Genomic DNA, 25237 nt, shown 5'->3' with positions numbered 1-25237 from the left:
GGGTGGGGGAGGCGTGGCGGAGCGGGGGGTAGCAGCAGGGAACAGGGGGGAGCCCTCTCTCTCTCTCCCCCCCACTCCCCGCTGCAACCCCCCACTCACCCATGGCACCCCCCGAATCTTTTCGCCCGAGTACGGAAGTACTCGAAAATCGCGGTGCTCGGGCAAAAAAGGGGCGTGGCCGAGTACGCTCGCTCATCTCTAGTTGAGAATCATTCTGATGAACAGGCAATACTGAATTTAACACTGGTGCTCCAACAAATGTGTTCCTTAGCATAGATGGGCAGATGACCAGTTTGAGTACTATTGCTGTTTCATTGGAAAAGAAAGGCAAGACTACAGTGGAAAAAAACAGTGCAAAACTTGGATGACTGAGCAGTGAAAAAATATCGACTGGTCACATGAATCCTAATTTCTGTTGCACCGTGCAGATGGGAAGGTCAAAAGTAGTACGAATCAATAAACCCATCCTGTCAGCTGTTCAGACTATGTCAGCACCTCCATCTAATTGGCGGCAACTGCAAGAAGCTCTCCTATTCCCATGCGCCAATAGTCCTTTCAGCACCTTGTAGAATCTATGTCATGACACATTGCTGTGGTTCTTCATGCCGAAGGCTTTCCATCGTGCTACTAGTTGGTTGTTTCTAATGAAATGGCCATTCAGTGTACATGACGAACATGTAATACTACATTTTCTCTGCAGCTGCCAATTCAGCAAAAATGTTTGGCCCAACACAGCTCCTTGCAGCAAACATATGACACACTTATTCAAATCTTTAAAAAGGGATAATACAATCTCTAATTTTACACCGCCTATTTGTTGGCATATTTTGCGCCAAGTCTTAGCTCAGTAAATCTTCCCTAATGTGTTAGGTTGGAATTAGGTTGGTTTGATACATTTTCTATAGTGTTTCTTCTCCAGATATTAGTTTAAAATGTACAGTAAAACATGAAAATGTGTACATACACAGCATTTAGGTTTTTTTTGCCATTTTGTAGCATTTTGAGAGCAAGTCCAATTTTTACCAGCATGCTCAAGGTATTTTTTCTGGAGTTCTTCTCCATAGGTTTCTCTATAAAACTTCAAAAATACCATGAAAAAATGGCTGTGCAAAATGTCAGATGCTGAAAACCGCAACCACAATGCTTGTGTGTATGTGTATGAGGCCTAATAGCTAGTACAGGGCAAAAAAGAATGGTGCATGACACAGAGATTTATTCATTCATCCATCAGCTGATTTCCTGTGTCATGCATCACAGCCTCGGCAAAACTTGGCATAACACAGAATATCAGTTTTGCCCAGATTGTTCAACAAGTGTCAATGTCTTGTGTTTGCTCTTTTTACAGAACTGTCTAACTTTTGTTTTCATTTACTACAATAAGTTCTTCATGTCAGAACTACAAACATTTTTTTACAGCTTGACCAAATTTTAATTGATGACCTATTACCTGTAATGAGAGATGATGCATTACTGTCTTCCCACCCAATTATCGTTGACGTCTCCACCCCAGCAGAGATTACATCGGTCTTCGACGCCATTTCATACAACAAGGTTGGAAATACAAGAACTATGCATTTGGCCTTTTTTTTTTCATTAATTCCAAAAGTAAATCTAGTGACTAAGGTGGGAAAGTATATGTGATTTTCTTCCACCTCACCCATGACTGAAAGTCAGCATACTGCATTACTTCTTCTATTCATTAGATTAGTTTATCATTCCCTATTTTATGAATTATGTAGCATTTCTTGTAGTAGATTTCTTGTAGATTTCTAGGTGGATTCCGTAGTGTTATGTTATGTTTTATATACAACCAATCCCTTTACAAGCAGGAGCAATACAAATAATAAAACTGGAGGGTTGCCAGAAAAACAAATTCAATGCCTTTTAGATGCCATTATCACCAGGTTTGCCCCACTAGCCCCTGAAGACACTAGCATATCTACTGAAATATGTAGAGGGGCATAATGATGTAGATTTACACTAGTATATATTTACACCAGTTTTCTGGCAGAAATGTATCCACAATTACAATATTTGCATTAAATGCCATAATACTCAATTTTCTGAACCTCTGAATGTTGTAAAGATTGGGCAAGGCTTCAGATTAAGTATTGCCATGTTCGCAAAACTCTTAACCATTAAAATATCGCACTATTTAACCCACACGGTATACACCAAAAAAAAACCAGAATGCCTGAATTGTGGAGGTTATTTTTACCCCAGGCCCCCCAAAAAAAGGAATAAAAAGTGATCAAAAACATGTATTATCTCACTGTGGTACTACTCAGAACCACAGCTCTCCCGGCAAAATATAGCTCTCACACAGCCCAACTGATGAGAAAAAAAAGTCATGGATTTTAGAATATGAGGGCAAAAAGCAATTTTTACTTTCTAAAATTTTTTTTTACTTTCTAAAAGTAGTAAGAGATGAAAAAAAAAAACTATATCAAAATTTGGTATTGCTTTAATCGTACTGACCCGCAAAATAATGTTCACGTCTTTTTTGCTGCATCTTGGTAAAAAAAATAATAAACTCTCCAAAAAATGGTGCAATTGCATTTTTTAATTTTACCTCACTTAAAAATTTTCAGTATTAGGTACATTTTTCAGTACATTAAATGGCACTATTAAAAATACTTGTCCTGCAAAAATGAAGCCCTCATACAGCTACATCATTATGTATCTTGGAAGGTGGGGACAAAAAAGTAAAAATCTCTAGTCCTGAAGGGGTTAATATATTTAGCTTTACTTCACACAGAAATGTTACCCTAATTTGAATAACTGTAATATAGAGAATAAAAATTCTTACTAAATGTACATTATGTCTGCAGGGAGCATCCATTCTAAGAATGCTTGAAAATTGGCTTACGCCTGAGAAGTTTCAGTTAGGATGTCAGGTACAGTATTATATTACATTAGGTTAACTTATATATAGTATTCGGTATGTTTTTAATGCTTCTTACATATTATAAAACTTGAAGGGGATTTCCAAGATATATATATATATATATATATATATATATATATATATATATATATATATATATATTATTTTATTTTTTTATTCATCTGCTGGCTATCCTGAAAAAATAATAAAGGAACATGTATCCACCTATCACTGACCCCAGCATCTCCAGTATACAGGCTAACTGCAGCATATGCAGCATATGAACAGAGTGCCAACGGGGTGATCGGTAGAAGCGGCTCTAGAACTGCTGGGTCCTGGACAGATGAGATATGTTGCGCTAACATTTTTCAGAATAACCAGCGGGTTTTCAAAAAAAATCTTGTAAACCCCCTTTAAAGGAAAATCTCACTAAAAACATATGTGCACATGTGTAACTACCACTCCATTCACTATCTGTGGAGACAGCTGAGCGCAGTACTTAGCTATTGCCCTCAGCCCTGTAGAAGTAAATAGAACATACATGCGTGCCTCGGTCTTGTGATCCCTGGGGGTCCAGCAGTCAGACCACCAGCATCATACAGTTATCACTTATCCTGTAGATAGATGTTAAATGTTTTCATGTGATAACCCCTTTAAATCGTTTCATTAAATAAAGCAAGGTTTCAAGATACAATTCTGTCCCGGAGGTGGGGGGACAGAGGGAGAAGTAGGTATATTACCTGCAGTTGTTATTCTCTGCCGTCCCACATATTTACTAATTCTAGGTCCAATTTTTGGCCATCCAAAATGGCTACTGCAATATTCTAACTATCTAATGCACACTGTGCATTGCTCTCTGATTGGTCAATGCTGCTCATGTGATCTGTACTGGCCAATCAGAGAGCAGGTATAGTGCATTGGTAGTCTAATACTACTGATGCACTTTGGGGATTAGGTAGTATAAGATTGTGTTGCCCATCTTGAACAGCTGAAAACAGTAGAATCAGTGGATTGGAGGGCTGGCAGAGAAGAACAAAAGCAGGTAATAGACCTTCTCTCGCTCCTGTCCTGGGACAGAATTTTGTTCCAAAGCTGGAGGGTCACTTTAATATCTCAAAAAAGTAAGCCAATTAATGATGAAGAGCTTTGGAGGTTAGATTTTCTTTAAAAATTAAAATAAGGTATCTTGTGTAAATACAAAGGACAGCATTGTACCAAGATCATAAATATGTAAAAAAAAAAAAAGTGCGGCTAGCTCTCCAGCACTGAGGACCATCACAGGGTCCGATTTTTGGGGGGAGCCAAGGATGGAATGAAAAGTGTTGAAGAGTCATCTGGGGTTATGGGGTAATGAGGAGACAAGGGTGGTGAAGTAAATTTGTTTGGCATAGTGGAGGGCGAGATCTTTTGTTTTCCTCAGTGATAAGTGACATCCGAGGTGTCTTGTAACTTACCAACCTCTGTCTATTGAAATAATGTCATGCTCAGCCAAATCAAATGGGCAAGTTGAGGACACACAAGACCTTTCACACAGGACGCAATTGTTCCGCAACACGCAATGGAATTTGCTGCTATGGAAATCCGCACCAAAGTCTGCATGTGTAAATGCAAATTCGGATGTAGAATTTCCAGCAGAATTCAGCCTTTTTCAATTCTGCATAAAAACCCGCACGTTAGAGATGCAAAATTTTGTGCGTAATTTCTGCATAACAGAAAATTCCTCTACATGTTGCAGAATAATTCTGTCCTGTGTAAAAAGTCTCAGTCTGTTGCCAAATACTTTTTGCTCAATGTCAGTATCGGGAGATATCTAATCTGGTACCAATAAATAAATATCTGAAAATGTAATTTTTAGAAAATGTATTATTCTGGATGAGTTTTTCTTGTTTGCATAGGCAAAATATAATAAACTATATTATTCCTACATTAGAATTACCTAAAGAAGTATAATTTCACGAATGCCAAAACAGATGACTTCTGGGGTTCTCTCGCTGAGGTGAGAAAGCTATGGAGTTTTATTTTTCTTATTATTGTGATACCTACAGCTTTATACTAAAATTTCAATAGGATTTTCCTACCACAGTTAGTCACAGCCTATCACCAGGATATGCCATCACTTACTGATCAACCTCGCCTTCTCAGAGGGAATTTCTTAATAGTGACATTTCAGAGGAGGAAGTAATTTGTGCCATTACGTCCTTCCATAATGTCAAGGCACCAGAGGGAGCTCTACAAGGCCCTGGTTGATCAGACCTTCAAAGTTTTGATACATTATTTTATCTCCTGTTCCACTCCAATGTGGCACTCATAAAATTGCTGCCTAAACCTAACAAGGATCCTTAATGCCGTAGCTTCTGTTGCTTCCTCTCCTTAATCAACCAAGGCTTTCAACTGCTCTCTAAGATCTTAGCAGATGAATGGTCTCTCTCATGCTGTCTCTGATAGGTTTATCACAGGTGTGTTTCATTAAAGGTTGCTCTGCTGTGGTGAATATCAAAAAAGTTATATTCTGGTTTCTGGACATTTCAAGGCACCTTTCCCAGCCAGGGAAGAATCCAATTTTGTTGTCTCCAGAGACCAAAAAAGCCATCTGACAACATACCGTACTCTGGGACTGGCTGGCAGTGGTGCTAGACAAGATGGGGTTCCAAGGCACCTTTAGAACATTTCTGAATTGCCTATATAGAAATCCTGTTGCCAGGATACACACTTCTGGGTTTCTCTCATACTTCTTCCTGCTCTTCAAGGGCACCAGACAAGGATGTTCCTTATCAGCCCTATTATTCAATTTAGCTCTGTAGCCTTGGGTAAGATTTCCGAAGGGGTCCTCCTTATTTAGGGCAATATGCATAGGGCCCTGCAAGGTTAAATCAGTCTTATTTGCTGATGACATGCTTATCTTCATGGCCAATCTCAAAGCAAATTTGAAATTATTGATATCATCCATTGAAGCACTTGGGTTTGTTTTGGGGTATCATATCAAATCAACAAAGAGTGAAGTCCTGGAACTCGGATGGCCTTGCTCAACTAGCTTTTGGAATTCTCTGGGCAGGGAAGGGAAAGTTGCTAAACCCTTCATTATGTATCTTGGCATAAAAATCACCAAGAACCCTAGCTCCTTGTATACTTTGGATTACCCACTGTTGATCAACAAGATCTTGGCCGAGTTGAGGTGGTGGGAACATCTCTAATCCCTGTTGGGTAAATGCCATCTTATCAAGATCCTGAGCTTTTCAAAGTTGCTGTATCCAATACAATTTCTATATTGCTCAAGCACACAGATGTCTGTCACATCAACTCTGTCTTTGTCAAATTTCTCTGGCCTGAGAAACAACCCCACTTATTTCTACAGAAACTGATGCTGGGTAAATCAGAGGGGTAGGTACATTCCCCTAACATCAGGAACTACAATATCTCTTGTTTAATACAACATGTAATCGACTAGCTACAAGACTCTGCCATCTTTTCAATCAGGTTACTGGAGTCTAGCTTGGCTTCTCCTTGGAGTTTGACAGCATGCCTACATATCCCGTTGGCTAATTCACTTTCGTAATCAAACTCTCGTTACTTCAGAGGAACACAATAATCACTTTGAGCTGCACTTTTTAATATCCAAGTACATGCCTATATTGGATCACCCAGAGTTTCCTAGGAGTCAGAATGATGGTTTTGCGAAATGGAGGGAAAAAGGTATTGCTTTAGCCAAACACATAATGCATTACAAAGACCACAGATAGCTATCACCTCCTGAATTTAAATCAATCATCCGGACCTGGAGAAATAAAGATAGCCGAACTACTTATCTGACTACCTGATACACACTGTGCATAGTATGCATTGGTATGCTGAGACACTACATGCTGATCTCACTGGCCAGCACAGCTCACAGGGGGAGTACTGATTAATCAAAGCAGGTGTAGTTTCCTAGACTAATTATGTATATTAATAAACAGTGTGCATCAGACAGTCAGGGAAGCTGATGTGGCCATCTTTGTTTCTCCAGGCCTTTAAGGCTTGAGGCTCACTTTAAGGCAAAGTTTGGCTTTGCCGATTCTTAGTTTTTCTTTTTGCAAGTATAGGCTGAACAATCTTCTCAAAAAAGCTGGCACCATGTACTGATAATACATGTACTTGTATTAAAAATAATTGTGCTACTGTGCAGAAGAAATATTGTCCCTTTGTTCTTCTAAATAGCAAGGGTCCTAGAGGTTGGACCCCCACTAATAATAATGTTATGAGAGATTTGCCATAAAATTATATGAAAATTATTTGAAGGACAGCATTAAATATTGGTTAGCACTGCTGCTTGCAGGGCTGGGATCCTGGTTCAAATCTGACAAAGGCCAACATCTGCACGGAATTTGTATTTTCTAGCTGGGGACCCTGCCGTTTCTTCCCAACATACTGATAGGTTATTTGTTTTCCTTTAAAATGAAGCCCAGTGAGTCTGAGGTATGGAAATAAGATTGTGAACCCTTTGTGACCATTACTCTACAGTGCTTTGGAATATCTTACCGCTGTTCCCATGTTTACTGCATTTATCTTGGGGTGTTTTTTGGTTCATTGACCCCACTTTGGTTGTGCATTCTTTTTTCCTCCCCACCTTGATTGGACTTTACTATATGGGTGCGTGCTGCTGGATCCTATACTTATATCTCACCTCTGTAGGAATAACAGGAAATAAATGGAAAATACCAACACAGTTTAACAGTCATTTCTTTCTTTAGGCAAGTAACAAACCAGTCAAAGACATGATGGATACCTGGACCAGACAGATGGGTTACCCAGTGCTAAATGTAGAATCTGGAAATATTGTTAAACAACAAAGGTTTCTCTTGGATACAAAAGCTAATGCATCTGAACCAGAATCTCCATACAAGTATGTGATTAATGAGTGTGTGTGAGAATTTTCTGATTAGGATACAGCTTAGGTTGCTGCCTGACCACTCGTACACACTTAGTGTCACCAAAAAAATACATAACTGTTGTTTATACTAACTGCATAAAAATGCAAGTTTCTTAGTGCACAATTTGATCAAAATTCTTTGAGCCCATCCACCATATCAAGGCAAACTTTAATGGATTGGTACCCAGCTCTATAGATACCTCTCTTTGGGTCTATAGACACCTCTCTTTCAGCTAAAATGAATGGAAAAGCTAAATAGCTAACTATATATCACCACTAAACCACCTGCAACAGATGGTCAAATAGAGTGCATGACAAAAGTTTAGGCAAAACATAAAAATGTTGGAAAAACTCCCCTTTACATCCAGAGACTGAAAACTTGTATATATGGCCTCAGGCCATTCATACTTCATGGCAACCTGGGACCTTGTGAACGCCTCCAGGGCTTCCAAGGCTGTTTGCTTATTAACCCCTGTAAAAATACAATATACTGCAATAGTGAAGTATTGCAGTGTATTGTATAAGCGAACAAAAAGTTGCTAATTCAATTCCCCAATGATAACAAAAGAAAATAAAGTTAAAGTCTTCTTTAGATACTGCAAAAAATTTTAAAAGTTTAACCCCCCTTTTCCCATTTTTGACATAAAAAATCAAAGCAAAAATTTAATTTGGTATCGCAGCATCTGTAAGTCCAATCTATTACAGAAATGCATTATTGATCCCGCATAGTGAATGCCTTAAAAAAAATACACAACTTCAGAATTGCACTTTTTTTTGGTGACCCCATTTTCAAGAAAACATTTTATGAAAAGCGTAATAAAGTCATATGTACCCTAAAATAATAACAACAGAAAATATAGGTTCTCCCATAAAAAAAACAAGCCTCCACACAACCCCATTGATGGAAGAATAAAAAGTTATGGTGGCCAGAAAATGGAGACAGTAATATTTTTGAAGACTTTTTATTTTTTAAAAGTAGCAGAACAAAAACCGAATTAAGCTTTGGTATCGCCATAATTGTACTGACCCATAGAATAAACTTAACATATCATTTTTGCCGCACCATGTACCCCATAAAAATAAACCAGCATTAGATAGTGCAATTGCATTTTTTTCTTAAATGCTTTTAAGTTTTTCAGTACATTATATGGTACAATAAATGGTACCATTGGAAAATACCACTCCGCCTGAAAAAAACAAGCCTTTACAGCCCAGTTGATGAAAATATAAAAAAAGTTGTGATTGCTTATTGAAGATCTTGAGGAGGGAAGACAAAAGGCCATATCCTGAAGGGGTTAACACATGACCCCCATTAGTCCCATCCAGTTCTGTGTTTGGCTATTGTTGATGCTTTACAGAGAAGGATCTGCCACATTGTGACACAATGAAGATAACACTTGATTGATGTTTCAATCATTTCAGGTACCTATGGAACATTCCAGTCACATTCTATGCCACTAATGACTCAGCAGCCGAGCACATCATGATTTACAACAAATCAGGTACAATAGAGGAAAGCAGAATACTCAGCAACAGAGTTCTTCATGAGCAAAAAATGAAAGGGGTGCATATTTTTTTTAATTTTGAAATTTTTACCTTTTTTTTCTTGGCTTTCTTATGTCCTAGAGAGAAGCCTAAGCAAAACTATCAGAGAGAGGTCAAAAGTCATTGACCCCAAAAACAGAAGTTAAAAAAGCCACAAAAATGAACCACTTTTTATAATTCCTTTTTAACCTATACGTAACATCCTGCTGTGCTGTTTTTGGTGCTAAAAATATGCTAAAAATGTGTCTATAAACATGTTGGTTCTCTGAAACCACCCTGGTTTCACACAAACTGTGTTTTTGAGACATTTGAAGTTCCAATGCAGTTTTCTATGAAGATTTTTGAGCCAAAGCCAGAATTCTATCTAGCAGCAAAGAGAATTAAAAATCTGTCCTTTGTATTTCCAATATAATTTGAGTCAACATCTGGCTTTTGCAAAAAAAAAAATCATGAAAATCTGCTACAAAAACTCAAGTATTTTCCCCCCGAAGAGTGCTGGGGCGCATTTATCTGGTTTGCACCTGCACTGCTGCATTAAAAAGTTACCATTTTGGTGCAAGTGCCAAAAAATATGATTTTTGAGAGTTTGTGACAGTTTTTTTGTTTTAAACTTGGTGGGAATTAGCATTCGAGGGCATGGCTCCTCATGGTCTGTCATATTTAATATAAGTTAGGCAAGAGACTCTCATAAAGTATGGCTGAAGTCTACTTCAGCGATGCACTGGGGTAGATTCAAGATTTGTTGTATGGGCAATCCAAGGAATATGACAAATGTATTAAAATTAGAGATGAGTGAACGTGCTTGTTTAGAACAATTACTCGAGTGAGTATTGCTTTTTTCGAGTAACTGCCTAATTGGGCGAAAATGATTCGGGGGGCGGTGTGAAATCACTTTAACTACATGCACATGGGCGATTTTAAAGTTGCACCCGATACTCTTGGGCGCTACTCACATTGGAAAACACACGAACATCCCATCTGTGCGCTATTTTCATCCAAGAATCGGAGAAGAATGGAACATTCTGCAATTTTTTTTGTACTCTTAACTTTTCATCCAAGTAAAAAAAAAGCCGATGTGCATACAACCAACGGAGCATGCTTGAGTGTGCAAATACGCATAACATGCATGCACAAAAATTACAGTAAAACACACAGGTGTGCAAAAGTAAAACACTCAAGCACAAATGCGATTACGTCCGTGTGAAGTCGGCCTAAGAGCATCTTAAGGATCAGTCATTTTTTTGTTTTGCTTCCAAGGTGCAGCATGCCATTGGTGTGGCGCTTTTTCTAGCCTTTTTCAATAGACTTCTCTATAGGACTTAAAAAAATGCATGAAAAAAAAAATTATATAAAAAATGTCTGAAAAAAAAAAAATGCCACCCATGTTTGTAAATAACACATGAAATCCATGGCCTTTTTAACAAGCTACAAAAACTGTGTGAATGAAGCCGTAGCGGATTGATCAGGATTATGTAAAGCAATCATTGTACAGTATGCTGAAAATTTACAGAACATTCTAAGCATCTTCTCATTATTAATTCAAATATTTACCTTTTTAAAGCCCTCTGCGGGCGCACGGCATGGGAACATGATTTGTTTAAATGCAGAGGATGAAACAACATTTGATGCTGACTCCTTGCAAAAAGTAGAGGGAGCGCATGTTCTGTAAAATACCAGAAAGAACAGTACTAACTGCTCCAATTCCCCACCAAAACTTGCCAGTCTTTGTTTATGGGCTACTGTTGGGTAGTGATTAGAGATGAGCGAGTATACTCGCTAAGGAACATTACTCGAGCGAGTAGTGCCTCAGTCGAGTATCTCCCTGCTCGTCTCTAAAGATTCGCGGGGCGGAGAGCGGCAGGGGAGAGCGGGGAGGAATGGAGGGGACATCTCTCTCTCCCTCCCCCCCCCCCCCGGTTAACCCCCGCTCCCCGCCGCAACTCACCTGTCAACCGCGCCGGTCCCCGAATCTTTAGAGACGAGCGGGGAGATATTCGGCTAAGGCACTACTTGCTCGAGTAATGTGCCTTAGCGAGTATACTCGCTCATCTCTACTAGCGATGCTAGTAGCATGGCATGTGCCCGCTCAAATTTGCTGCTTTTTTTCTTTTAAATTGTTGGACAATCGCTTTAAAGGCTTGTTCACGTCTGCATTGATGATGAATCAACCATTCAGTCCAGGCCGACGTTTAGTCACTTTATGGATTATTGTTCTCCATGTATTCCTATCCTTGACCGCTTCTTTTAGTTCTTCCATGTGCGTGGTTGCATCCGCCTTGATTGCATCCAGCCAGCGTGTTCTTTGTCATTCTCTTCTTCGTGACCCACTAACTGTGCCGAGCATCAATGTTGTTTCCAGAGAATTGGATCGCAAGATAAGCCCAAAGTATGAGAGCCGCTGTTTGGTGATTTTGCCCTCTAGCGATATTTTTGGTTTGATACGCTGTAGCAGCATCTTGTTGGTGACCATTGCCTTCCCTGGTACATGCAGCATTCTTCTCCAGCACCAGAGTTCAAAATCATCAATTTTCCTTCTATCTGCCTTCCTGAGTGTCCAACTTTCACATGCATATATCGGAAACACAATTGCATTTATCATTCGGATCTTTGTAGCAACACTAATATCTTTGCTCTTCCATATCCTTGCCATTTTTGTATTGTTTGATTTCTGGTTCTGATTCTCCATTGCTGTCAATCTTTGATCCAGAGAAGAGGAAATGTTCAACCGCTTCAGTTTCCTCATTATCAATTTTTAGAGATTTCCATGTGAATTCCATCTCTCTGTATAGTTTTTGGAGCAGAAAGCGGGGTTCAAACAGAATTAAGCTTCTCTATTTTTTTCCCAATTGATTTCAATGGGTTTTCAAAAACAAATGGAGTGCTTTCAATTGGATTCCATTTTGTTAAGGTTCAATTTTTTTAACAGAGCAAATAGTTCAGTCTGGGGTATGTGTCACTCCAATATATTCATATAAGAGGCAGCATCCAAATAGTGCATATTTAAGAGGATAAAAGACGTTTATTCTCTATGGTCATCTCAGCAACGTTCCAACCCTAAACGGGTCATCACACAAAGATGCTGACATGACCATAGGGAAAAACGTCTTTTATCCTCTTAAATATGCACTATTTGAATGCGCCTCTTATATGAATAGATTGGAATGACGTTTGGGAACCAGGATCCGGTCTCAGCTGGGCGAGCATCCTACGTAAATCCATTCCACCAGGTATATATTGGTGAGCGCTGCTGGTTCCTACTTACTGTATCTGGGATATGATCCCAGTGGATCTGGTGTTATAAATCGCTACAGATCAGTGGATATTTCCTGCTGCAAAGATATGCTAGTGTTATTACATTCTAGCTGTTCAGATTTATGAATGAGCACTAGAGATGAGCGAGTATACTCGCTAAGGCACATTACTCGAGTGAGTAGTGCCTTAGCCGAGTATCTCCCCGCTCGTCTCTAAAGATTCGGGGGAGCGGCAGGGGAGAGCGGGGAGGAACGAAGGGGAGATCTCTCTCTCCCCCCCGCTCCCCCCCGCAACTCACCTGTCACCCGCGCCAGCCCCTGAATCTTTAGAGATGAGCGGGGAGATACTCGGCTAAGGCACTACTCGTTCGAGTAATGTGCCTTAGCGAGTATACTCGCGCATCTCTACTGAGCATGTAATATAAGGTCAGACTGGTCTGCCATCAGACCACTTCTTCTTCTATACTGTGCAATTCCTAAGCTCTATGACTTTATCTGATGGTCGTTGCTACTATTAGTCCATAGTATTACATCTTATTCCACTATGAGTTGAATCTAACAAATGTTGAATCTTTCATGAAAATTAACGTTTTATAAGTTTCTATTCATGTTCATAATCCAATCATCTTACATGTATTCAATGCTTTAGAAACTTCCCTCACCTTGGATCCATATGATAATACCGTGGAGTTCCTTAAGATTAACAACATGCACTTTGGATTTTTCCGGGTAAATTATGAAATTCCAGTATGGAACAATTTAGCGACCTTGTTGGAAAGAAACCATGAGGTATGTATTATCATATAACAGAGGCACATTATTTTCTTAATGGGGATGTATCATTATTCGTTTTTGGTTACTAATTAACCCTTTGCAATCCAATTTTGGATTCAGGGTTTCCTAAGGGGCTTTCTCTTTCTGCCATTATACAATGGCGCCATCTGCTGCTAAGCCCAGCACTGCAGTATGGGACATGCTGGAGAGGCCCCCGACAACAGAGCGGCCAGTAATATACAGTAAGAATACCCTGCCGAACATCTTCCGACATAGGAGCTGTACAGGCTTCAATCAGAATGTCTTCACACGTCAGACAGTGGATTGGAAAAGGTTAAAACCACACAGTGAAACACATTATATTGTTATAATCTGTTTCTATTTTCTGATTGTAGATATTTTTTATTCTATTGTCTGTATTTAACTATGGAGACTGCTATCTTGCCTCAGTTGCTTTTAACAGCATGTAGAGATATATATGCTTTACAGCAGAATTCATGGGCCATTGACTTCTATGGGAGATTGTTCTAGTCATGTTCTGTGAGGTGCAGAGGTCATTGTGCAGGGAGGGGGAGGAGGTAAACTGTTATCATCACCTATTGTTAATTGGTGAATTCTGCTAGGCAATATCTCCGGCACTCTTATTGAAATAAAAGTGGTAGATTGGTGTATTTCTGCAGTTTTGCTGGAAATTGTAATAAAACTCCAAGAACTGATGATGTGGCTCTGTGATTCCACTCCTCTCATCATTTCTGTGATTCGTTTTAAAGGGGTTGGCAGGTTACAATTAACTTTTCAAAATTAGAGCCAAAAGAGTTAAAACAATAAAATAAACAGTACTTACCTGTCTGCAGTCCTGGCGATCCAGCACTGCAGCCCCACAGTTCTACTGGTCTCTGTTGACAGGGGAAGCTAGTTGACTGCTGCCTGCCAATCAGAGGCCGCAGTGACAATATTTGGAACTCCTGGAATCATGGTGCCCGGGATGTGAATACTGATGCCAGAAGAATGTACCTATTTGGCTCTAATTTTAAAAAGTTAATTTGATACCGAGCAACGCCTTTAAGCCATAAAGTATCTACCTATTTTAATCCCTATCATCAATATTTCTTTATCTGCACTTTAAATACAGATTTATATACAAATTATATATATAACTTGAACCCCATCTATTTAATGGAAGTCGTCTACTGCTATCTATCTATTAGAGATGAACAAGCATACTTGTTAAGGTGATTTACTCGAGAGAGCATCGCCTTTTTCGAGGATCTGCTGGCTCGTCCTTGAAGATTCGGGGGGCCGCAGGGGGTTGCAGAGCGGATCAGGAGGGAGAGAGAGATCTCTCTCACTCTCAACCCCCCCCCCCCCCCGAATCTTCAGGGACGAGCCAGCAAGTACTCGAAAAAGGCGATGCTCTCTCGAGTAAATCACCTTAACGAGTATGCTCACTCATCTCTACTATCTCTCTCATATCTATCTATTTCATATCTATATATCTATCTGTCTATCTCATATATGTCTCTCTCTCTATCTATCTATCTATCTATCTCATATCTATCTATCTATCTATCTATCACTAGTTCTATATCTTATCTATCTAACATCATCATCATCAATATCTATTTTCATTATCATCATCATTATCAATATCTATCTCTATTTATCATCATCATCAATATCTATTTTCATCATCATCATTATCATCATCAATATGTCTATATCTATTTATCAAATATAAAAATAGGAACGTTACCTTCTAAATACAGTATAATTTTCACAATTTGACTTTCTGCTGTTTTAGGTCTTTTCAGAAGGAGACAGAGCTGGATTAATTGATGATGTCTTTGCTTTAGCAAGGTGAATATAATGTTGTATTGATGTGTTATATGTGGAAGGGGACAAAGTTCTTCATATAGTGTATGCTAAAATCTAGCTATTAAGTGCAGATCTGAATGCCTACATTTATAGGGGGTGTATTGTTTATTGCCATGCCTTACAGCGTATGTGTATGATGCATTTACCACTTTCACTGGGAATTATCTCTAACAACAATAAAGTTCTCAGATGTCTCAGAAGACAGGCATAACAACTGTTAACTGCCAAAGACAACATTTGGCTAAAAGCCTCAGGGAATCAGAATGAGTCATTACCCCCACAATGGCATGTCAGAAGTTACAAAATGCAGAGCACAGCCTGGCATTTCCATCTACACTTCTGATAATTGAAAAATAGGAAAGCAGACTGATTGTCACCATTTATGTTTAGAAATGGTTTGTACACCTTCATTGTTTAAACCACTGCGGCAGCCCGCCATCAGACATGACTTACCATAAAATTAGCTTCCACTGTCTGCATGCACATACCTAATAGACCAAACATCTATTTGCTTTCAATATCTGTCTTTTAGCAGTCCAATTGTAGATCTATTTTAGAGCCCCTCATCCAGATTACAGCTTCTGCATCCCTTAAGCCCCATTCACACGGGCCGGTTATCACTTAACATTTGCTCAATGTCTTTTGAGCAATAATTGTTGCGTGTAAATGCTACCATCGTTTTCTTTTCGTCCGAATGCTGATGTTATGCTGAGTTTAAAATATATCATTTGGCCAGGCATCTGATAACAGGAACTGCATGCTGTGATTCTCCACGGGAGCGCTGATAACATTGTTTTCAGCTGCTGTCCCGCAGCAGAACAATGGGGCTGTATGCAGATGGAAGACCACCTGCTGTTATCTGCATACAGCGAGGGGAGCCTCATTTACATGCAAATGAAGCTAATAAGCTACTAATGGGCATTAATGCCCATTAGCAGCTTATAAATAAAATTAAATAATAAATCTTGGTATTTGTATAGCGCCAACTTATTCCACAGCACTTTCAGGTAAGTATTACCCCCCCAACAACCTCGGAAGGAACCTTAAGGCCTCATGTCCACGGGGAAAATCGGGCCCGCTACGGATTCTATATGTAGAATCTGCAGCGGGTCCCTCCTGCCCCGCGGACATGAGCGCTGAAAATACAAATAAATGAGAATAAACTCACCTCCGATCCGCTCCGTTTCTTCTCTTCGCGGCGGCGTCATCTTCTCTCGTCGCGGCCGGATCTTCATTCTTCGGCTCGGCGGATGTGCACGATGACGTCGGTGACGTGCCCCGCGCATGCGCCGGGCCGAAGCAAAATGATCCGGCCGCGGCTGAGAGAAGATGGCGCGGCGCCGAAGAGAAGAACCGGAGCGTGTAAGTAAAATATGATTTTTGTGTCCCGCGGATCCGGACGGCTTCCATAGAAGCCCGCGGGAGCCGACCCCGCGGGAGACCCGCATGAAAATGGAGCATGGTCCAGATTTTTTCATGCTCCATTTTTTTTAAAATCACTTTTATTGACGATCCGCGGGTATTTATCTACCCGCGGGTGGTCAATGCATCCCTATGGGGTGCGGATCCGCACGCGGGAGAAGAGTTAAAATCCGCTGCAGATTTTAATTCTTCTTTTCCCCGTGGACATGAGCCCTTAGCCAGCTACCGGAATCACGTGGGGATTGAACTTGCAACCTTCAGGCTGAAGGCGAGAGCTTACACTCTGCACCACACAAGGCTCTTATGCAAAGAGATTGCTCAAACTGTCATTCTCCCTATCTTTTGAATGAATTTTGAGTGATCACCTTTGCGTGTAAATGGGGCTTTAGCCTCTGTCATACATATAATTAAAGTAGTGTGACCTTCGAAGAGCACAGTTAGCACTGATTGGACAATGTCAAACTGTGCAGGGATTCCCCCCAACTGGTAACGCCCAATCGTCAATTTATTCATAAATTTCAAGCACAATGCAGTATTACAAGAAAAAAATACTCTACAATTATTATTTCACTATAATGCAAGGTTTTTTTTTTGTTTTTTTTAAAGAGACATGTCAAGAGTTGTGACTTTTCCTCCTTCCAGTATATTGAGAAAAAAATGTCTATTAAAAGACAAAGTAATATCCACTATTGTATGTTAATATTGATATTGTGTATTACATGACAGTTCTATGGCATATCTTACATTACACATGTTATGGCGCCGCAGTCACCAGTTCAGAATGGGCACAGTGGTCAATTGTTTCATTAGGCCATAATATTGTATGATCTGCGCACACAGCTTAATAATCAATATATATATGCAACACATTACAAAATATTATTTCCATTATTGTCTTTTCCCAGTGCTGAAAAACTGGATTACACAATTTCTCTTGACCTAACAAAATATCTTGATAAAGAGAAAGACTATCTTCCCTGGGTGAGAGTGAGCTCTGCTCTCGCCTATATAAATGATATGCTGGAGGATGACGATACCATTTACCCAAAATTTCAGGTACGATGATAAACATTCTTGTGTGTTAATGACAATTGTTTTACCGTGTTGCACCACTTTGGGAAAACCCTTCTTATTGTTAGAAGTGTCTCAGGGTAAGAAGAGTAGATCACAGCCTTGCTGCTGGTACTTCACTGATCAACTGTAATCTAGGCAGCATATTGAGCTGCTCTACTTAGCCATTCTCCACTTTGTCTCTGGTTTCCTGAAATGAAAACTCCATCCATTAATTCAGAATTCCCTATTATATAATGAAAATGTTTGGGTTTTTTTTGCTAACAGGGCAACTCCTTTGAGGGCATTTAACATAATGAAATATATAAAACTAAATGTAAGATTTATCAAAACTGGTGCAAATAAGAGTTGGAAGAGTTGCCTATAGCATCAAATCAGGTCTTCATTTCAAAAGGTTTTGATGGGTATATGGTATGATTCATTATTATGGTCAGCTCCTATAGCTTTTCTCTGCTATAGTTTTGATAAATCTCTTACAGTGTTTATGTAAGCATAACTCCACTGATCCACATATACACTTTTTGGGCGATCATGGCTTTCAGACACCAGGTGACGAATTCCACATAGTGGCGAACATCCTTCAAATTTAACTCAACCCATGCCCACTGCATGGTACATATTTTGCAGATAAGTGAAAGCAACATATCCCAAACATGATCAATGGAGTTACAATTCGGTGAGCTTGGAGGGCCAATGCAGTGTGGAGAATTCATTATCCAGTTACTCCAACCATTCCAAGTGTGATGACACAGAGTTTTGTCTTGCTGAAAGATGGCACTATGGTCAGAGAAGACTTCTTGAAAGATATGGGTGCAGATGGTCAGCTAACAGGTCCATGTAGCGTTCACCATCCAAGGATTGTGGTATCATAACCAACAGTCCTAGGCTCTACCATGAAAATGCTCCCAAGACCATGACAGCACCACCACCAGCCTCTTGAATCCCAACGGTGCACCTATTGGACAAGGCATAATGCTGATTACACCATATACATATTTAGCCATCCATATGTTTTAGCAGGAAATGGGAGTTGTCACTTCAGACAACCTTTTGCATGTATCCATGGTCCATTGACATCTTTCTTTGGCCCATGCAAGGCATTGTTGGTGATGATGCGGAATCATCAGGAATCACTCTTGCCAGTCTTCGACTACTGAAACCCAGTTGACACAAGGTGTTCAACATGGTCATTGTGGAAATTTGTGTATCTTCTCCGCTGTTGTACTGCTGTTAATTGGTCCACAGTGGCACGTCGTTGCTGAGATACTAGACTTGCCACCCAAAGCTTGCCTCTAGGATCAACCACACGTAACCTACGGCTGTATGATCTTCTGTTAGATGTCTAAACAGTCTCAGCACACTCTGGAACAGCCAACAAATATTGCTGTTTCAGAAATACTGGCAGCATACCTCCAGGCACCAACAATATGCCCACATTCAAAGTCACTCTAGTCACCATGTTTACCTATGACTGCCAAATGTTGCCTTCTGCTGCTCAGAGTATAGAGCAGTACATTATCTGAGAGCAGTACCATGTCACTGATCACAAGATTTCACGCACTAGCTGTTCCTAATGCAGTGATCGTTCAATGTAAAGCTCTTACAGTATGCACCTCAGTGTGTATATTCAAGAATTAAAAAATAAAAAATAAATGTCCTATGTTTTTTACTATCTTCATTCATTTGCAGGCCACACACTTCATTCATTTCAGTATGGAGCAGTATAGAAGGAAGCTTGAGTTACTGCATCCCTTTACTTCTTCTAGGCTGAAACAGATATAGTGATTCAGCTAAAATAATTTTCATATTTCACCCAAAAGGGAAATAAAAGCTGTCTGTGTGTCTGCAGAGAAAATGTGTTAGGTAATAAGGCTGTGTGCTCACAGCAATATCAGCATTCACTTAAGCAGGCAGTCTCATTGCATAAGGAGAAGAAGGATGTAGAGGCACAAGTAGAGTTCCACTGTAAACTTATAGACAGAGTGATCAGGATCGGAGTGCAGCTCTACTACAGTATGCTTCTAACAGTCGATACCATGTTTCCCCGAAAATAAGATATACCCCAAAATAAGCCCTATCCTGATTTTTTGAAAAAAAAATTGGATGGGGGGCTGGTAGTATAATCCCTACCTTGTAAATAAGGCCTATCTGCATTACATTAAAAAAAGTAATACATTACCTAGCAGCCACAGTACAGGTCCTTCCGCTGGTCTCCGGAGCTCAGTCGCACTTGCTTGCAGTCCTCAGCTGCCAACAGAAGATTCATAAATTCTGCCTCCAGGAAGCGATGGCTGTGATTCGTTCTCGTGCACTGCAGCCTATCAATACAGCGCTTGATGAAACAATGTGATGGTTGTGATTAGTTCATCGAGCACTGCATTGATTGACTGGCAGCGCTTAAGAACCAATCAGACCCATTGCTTCCTGGAGGTGGGATATATAAATCCTGTAACCAGGAAGTGATCATCTGTCAGTGGCTGAAAACTGCAAGCAATCACGCCAGAGCTCCAGAGACCAGCGGGAAGCACCCAAAGCTCGGCTGCTTGGTAAGTATAATAAGACATCCCCCAAAAATAAGACCTACTGCCTCTTTTGGGGGAAAATTAACATAAGGCAGGGTCTTATTTGGGAGGAAATACAGTAGTGGATTAGGAAGAAGTCTTCTACACTATTGGCTGAGCTTTGAAGGCTCCATAGACGTACTGTACATGAGGATCTAAGCACACTGAAGATTTCATTTCTCAACGGAGAAACACTTTTAATAAAAAGATTTGGGTTTGCAAAATGAGCTGTCAAGGTAATTCCACTCATGTTTCATGATTAGGAGGGTTCGAATTTGTATCACTGGATTCATTAGCACAACAGGAAACACATAGATTTGTGGCAACATGTCAAAGTAGCTTGGACTTTTATATAGCTTGAAAAATGAGTATGGGAAACTTTTGCCAAGTTTTGTAGACTGAATTGGCCATATTTTAATAATTTTGAATAATTTTTTACAGGAATATATCCGGAAAAAAGTCAAACCAATTACTACTGAGCTTGGATGGGAAGATAATGGCAGTGATGTACAGAAGTGAGTGCATGGTACCATCAAAACTAAAGAGGTTCTTACTTATAGTATCTGAAGATAACTGTTTGTTTTTTTTGTGGTTTCAGGCTTCTCCGAACTTCCGTCCTGGCTCTTGCATGCAGGGTTGGAGATCCTGATGCACTGAACAGTTCCTTAACTAAGTTTAATGAATGGGAAAAAGATGGGGAAAAGTAATAAAAACTGCTTGCAATGCATACCTTCTAGATATATTTTTCCGAACACTGGGATTTGTGCAATTACATGTTTTTACTCAATATTGTTAAAAGTGTTCATGTAGCTAAGCTCTTCATACATCCAAATGGTTTTCAGGTGTGATGTTAGGGGAACTCTAGCACCGGTGACATGGTCTGATCAGCATGGGTGCTGTAGAATAGTGTGTGTATACTGAGACCTAAAGAGGATCATATCGATCTCGTTCTTAGTAAGTACTCTTCATAATATAACAATTCTGGAGCATCTTTTCACAACTAACCTTGTCCAATCAGTTCTGACATTCATACAATGCATGGACACACCCCTTTTTGAGAAGGAGAATGGCAACACCCATTTGTCAATTCATTCATAAATATTCAGGAGGACTAACAAAAGACGTGAACAACATAGAGTTCTAAAATATGTAAAAGCATTGTTATTTCACGTGTGCCACTGTGACACAATAGATGTTTTAAGTTAAGGTATCAATCAGATGTCAGGGTCTCACATACAGTGAAGAGCATTTAGTGGAGTAATCAGTTTGTGTCGGTATCAGGCCGATTTCTCAAAAATCATCGTGAATCGGGATGGTCGATTCCGACTCCCATTAAAGTCAATGGAAGTAACAAATTGGGTTCACTAATTTGCCGTACGTTGCTATGGTAAAATAGGAACGCAAATATGAACAGAGCCTAATAATACTACTGTTTGGTTTTGTTTACTTTTATGATTGGAACCTGACTTTGCGATTGGCCCTTTGAAGTCTAATCGTACCCCTGACAGTAACAGCTCTTAATAGTGTAATCTGTATACAGAAATGTGCATTTAGTAACTTTTTTCTTTTCTGTAACATTGCATAAAGACATCATAAATCAGTAGTGAAGGCTTGGAATATTGCTGCAAAGGGTCTTCTAAGGTCTTTCATCTCTTAATGATTACGCTGAGCAAATACAAGGGGAGAATAAGCAATAGCATCGGTGTGCATTCCAGCGATTACATTATTTGTACATTGTTTTTTTCCCAGGATTCCTGTGAACCTCCGATCGCTGGTGTATCGTTATGGCATGAAACAGTCTAGTAATGAAACCTCCTGGAATTTCATGTTTCAGACGTATTTAAACACTTCATTAGCTCAAGAAAAAGAAAAGCTACTACAGGGACTGGCATCAGTGGACAGTATCTCGCTTCTGGACAGGTCTCTAAGATTGTTTTCCCCTTTTTCTAGATGCCCATACAAATTAGACTAAAGTTGACAAAAATGAACAATTTCAACCAAAATCATCTGTCATCAAATGAAATTTAATAACGTACAACTTTTTTAGTCAACCAATGACTGACTGTCATTGTCTGTGGTGAAGTCAGTCACAATTGAAATTTTCGTTTGATAATTGGATGAATGATCTTTCATTCAAAGACAGATGTTTCATGCAGAATCTTTCATCCATCTCCCGTTTCATTGGAGATGCTTGGTCAGTTTTTATATCTGTGACTGCCGATATGGATTGAAATGTGTATGGCTGCATCTGCATAATGAGGGCTCAGTCACACGGGCACCGATCCTCCCGTGTTTCCAGATGGGAAAGAACATATGGCTGGCAATGGAGCTGGTCATTCGGAGATTCGTTCGCACTCGGTGCGGCCGTTTTCCTGTCCTGAAACACGGGTGGATCGGCGCCCGTGTGACTGAGCCCTGAATGTTCACCAGATGATCGTTCATTCAATGATTGTTCAGTTAGCAAAGTATTTCTCTCTAAAGTGTATGGCCAGCCTAATAGTCAGAGGCCCAGACTAATTAGCACAGATCTCCGAACCCTCGATAGATCCACTAAGTCATGGAGTGTGTCTGAGATATATTTTTTCCTGTTCATTTCAAAGTAATGGGTCAAAGCTTTCCTCTGTTGCCCATCAAATGAGATTGATGGGCATATAAATAGGGATGATGTCTTAACAATTTTTATATAGGGCCAATATAATTTTGATGTTCTCAGCATGAAAGTATAATCAGCTATAGGTGGGTTCAATGGCTGGCAAGAGAACGTTTTCTACATACCTATATGCATGAGTGTCTCCTTTCTACATATAACCCACTGTACCTAACTTAAAAGTGGTTTAAAAAGTAGCAAATTTTGGTCCAAGTCAGTCTTATGCAAAATATTGCAACCTTTCCTATTTTACACCAAACATAGCAGTTTCTAAAAAGGAAGGTATGGCTTGGGAGGGGGCTGGCATAAATTCTACCATAAATCCAATTCCACTAATAGCTGGCGTAGTTTTCTTTTTACCATATTCAGAATGAATGAATGTGCATCTTAGTACATTAGACACCTCCACAGGAATCATATTAAGACTAACTTATGATTTTCCAGTCTTCATAAATCCCCTCCAATATGTTTGCATGAGGATAACCACATGAAGTGAATAAAAACTTGCCTCTTTTTTTATCTCTATAGGTATCTAAAATATATTTATGACACCAATCTTATTAAGAGCCAAGATGCACTGAATGTTATATATTACGTGTCTGCATATAGCAAGCTTGGAAAGCAAATGGCTTGGGACTGGGTACGGATAAACTGGAACTATTTAGTAGACAGGTAACTTTAGAATTTATCTGTACAAACTTTTAAATGTGTTCGATCTCTTGCCGTATCACAACATGCATCTTATTTTAATATCAGATACACCATCAATGATCGAAACCTTGGACGGATAATTACGAGAATATCAACAACATTTAACACAGAGACCCAGCTCTGGCAGGTAAGTACACCTGTGCATTGAGTTTCAGATTAGCTGGCAGATCCTACCACTTATCAAGATATCCTATTTGGCCATATATATCAGCTTATGTGCATTAGATAAGGCATTTCACCTCAGGATGCTTATCTGGATTGTTGAGGACTTGAGTATTTCTGTGATGAGGAGATGGCTCTATAGAGTCACAGCCCAACAAATGCTCTTGATTTCGAGAGTCAGAAAAAGTCATTGCAGTTTTATAAGATGTTGGTAGCCAGACAAAAGTCATGTAGTGTATGTTTAAATATATTTTACATACCACTTCTACTTTTTATAACATAGGATGGTTTCACATCTGCGTTGGAACCACCAATCGGAGGTTCCGTCACAGCTACCGCACAAAATACTGCAAGAAAAACTGCTGCATGCAGCGCTTTTCCTTCCAGTTAAAAGCCGGGCAGCTGAGTGCAAAGTGAATGAGCCCCATTATAGTCAATGGGGTCCGTTCTGGGCTGTTCAGTTCCATCATAAGACAAAGCCATTCCCCTTTTTTGCTCCCCAAGCGTAGATGTGAAACCACCCTAAAACATTTTTGAGAAGTTTAAATCCCTGAGAGCCAGAAAGTGGTGGGCTAAGGCTTAGGCCCAATGCAAGCAGCAGAGATAAGGAGCTGCAGAAACTCATGGTTTGATGTTTGCCAGGTGCTGTATGTGAGAGAAGTAATGCTTCTAAATGAGAATATAGTAGCTCTGTTAGAACACATTCAGTGGACAATACCACAATATTTCTATCATATAAGTACAGAGGGATATAGAGCTACAGAAGAATGTGGAGGTACAGCAGACCCCATACACCCATGGCTTTGTGCAATATGGAGCCATAATATGGTGGTGTACCTGAGGCCTTAGCCCTGAAGTGGTTCTCTCATGAAGAAAGCTGTTTAAAAGAAGAAGACTCCACATTTGCCTATAAGGCTTTACATGGCAGCCACTTAAATTAATCACAGTCCATATAATGCACAGACATGCTAGGTCCACTCGAATAGGAGGCTCATAAAGGGGGAAGAAATTCGGGTTAAAAACATTCACTAAAGTTCCCTGGTGCAAGGATCGAGTCATGACTGACTCTGTGAGTAATGTCACATTGTGACATGTTCTAGGCAGACTGTTTTTGTGGGGTAATTTGCCATTGCTTTCCCCAGTCATCTTTTTACCCCCTAGCAAACTGAATACTCATTTTACCAACCTCAAAAGGATGAGTCAACTTGAGTCGACTACTTGAACCATACGGGGATTAAACATGCAACCTTCAGGTTGTGAGCGAGAGCTTAGGACTGCATTTCTGCTACCTTAAAACTCTGTGCCACCTGAGGCTCTAGAGATATTCATAGTTCTATCTATATCCCATGTGTCTAACCATGTTTCAAATTGCCTTTCTAGTACAGAGAGATGAAATGTTAAACATTCATCTGTAATCAGCTGCCA

General features: G+C 39.8%; 1 protein-coding gene across 1 annotated transcript in view; it reads left to right on the top strand.

Moving 5' to 3' along the window:
- Positions 1-25237, top strand: part of ENPEP (glutamyl aminopeptidase) — a 50326-nt gene that overhangs the window by 19596 nt on the left and 5493 nt on the right. The window contains exons 7-19 of the mRNA XM_066573829.1: positions 1417-1551; positions 2832-2897; positions 4818-4883; positions 7615-7766; positions 9216-9295; positions 13239-13378; positions 15165-15220; positions 17566-17716; positions 20734-20807; positions 20891-20995; positions 22042-22212; positions 23468-23611; positions 23696-23777. Of these exons, the coding sequence (XP_066429926.1) occupies positions 1417-1551; positions 2832-2897; positions 4818-4883; positions 7615-7766; positions 9216-9295; positions 13239-13378; positions 15165-15220; positions 17566-17716; positions 20734-20807; positions 20891-20995; positions 22042-22212; positions 23468-23611; positions 23696-23777 (1422 nt within the window). The remainder of the gene's footprint in view (positions 1-1416; positions 1552-2831; positions 2898-4817; positions 4884-7614; positions 7767-9215; positions 9296-13238; positions 13379-15164; positions 15221-17565; positions 17717-20733; positions 20808-20890; positions 20996-22041; positions 22213-23467; positions 23612-23695; positions 23778-25237) is intronic.

This window comes from Eleutherodactylus coqui, chromosome 7 (genome assembly GCF_035609145.1).
Source record: "Eleutherodactylus coqui strain aEleCoq1 chromosome 7, aEleCoq1.hap1, whole genome shotgun sequence".
NCBI classification, from domain to species: Eukaryota; Metazoa; Chordata; class Amphibia; order Anura; family Eleutherodactylidae; genus Eleutherodactylus; species Eleutherodactylus coqui.
This window is presented reverse-complemented; position numbering and strand designations above follow the sequence as displayed.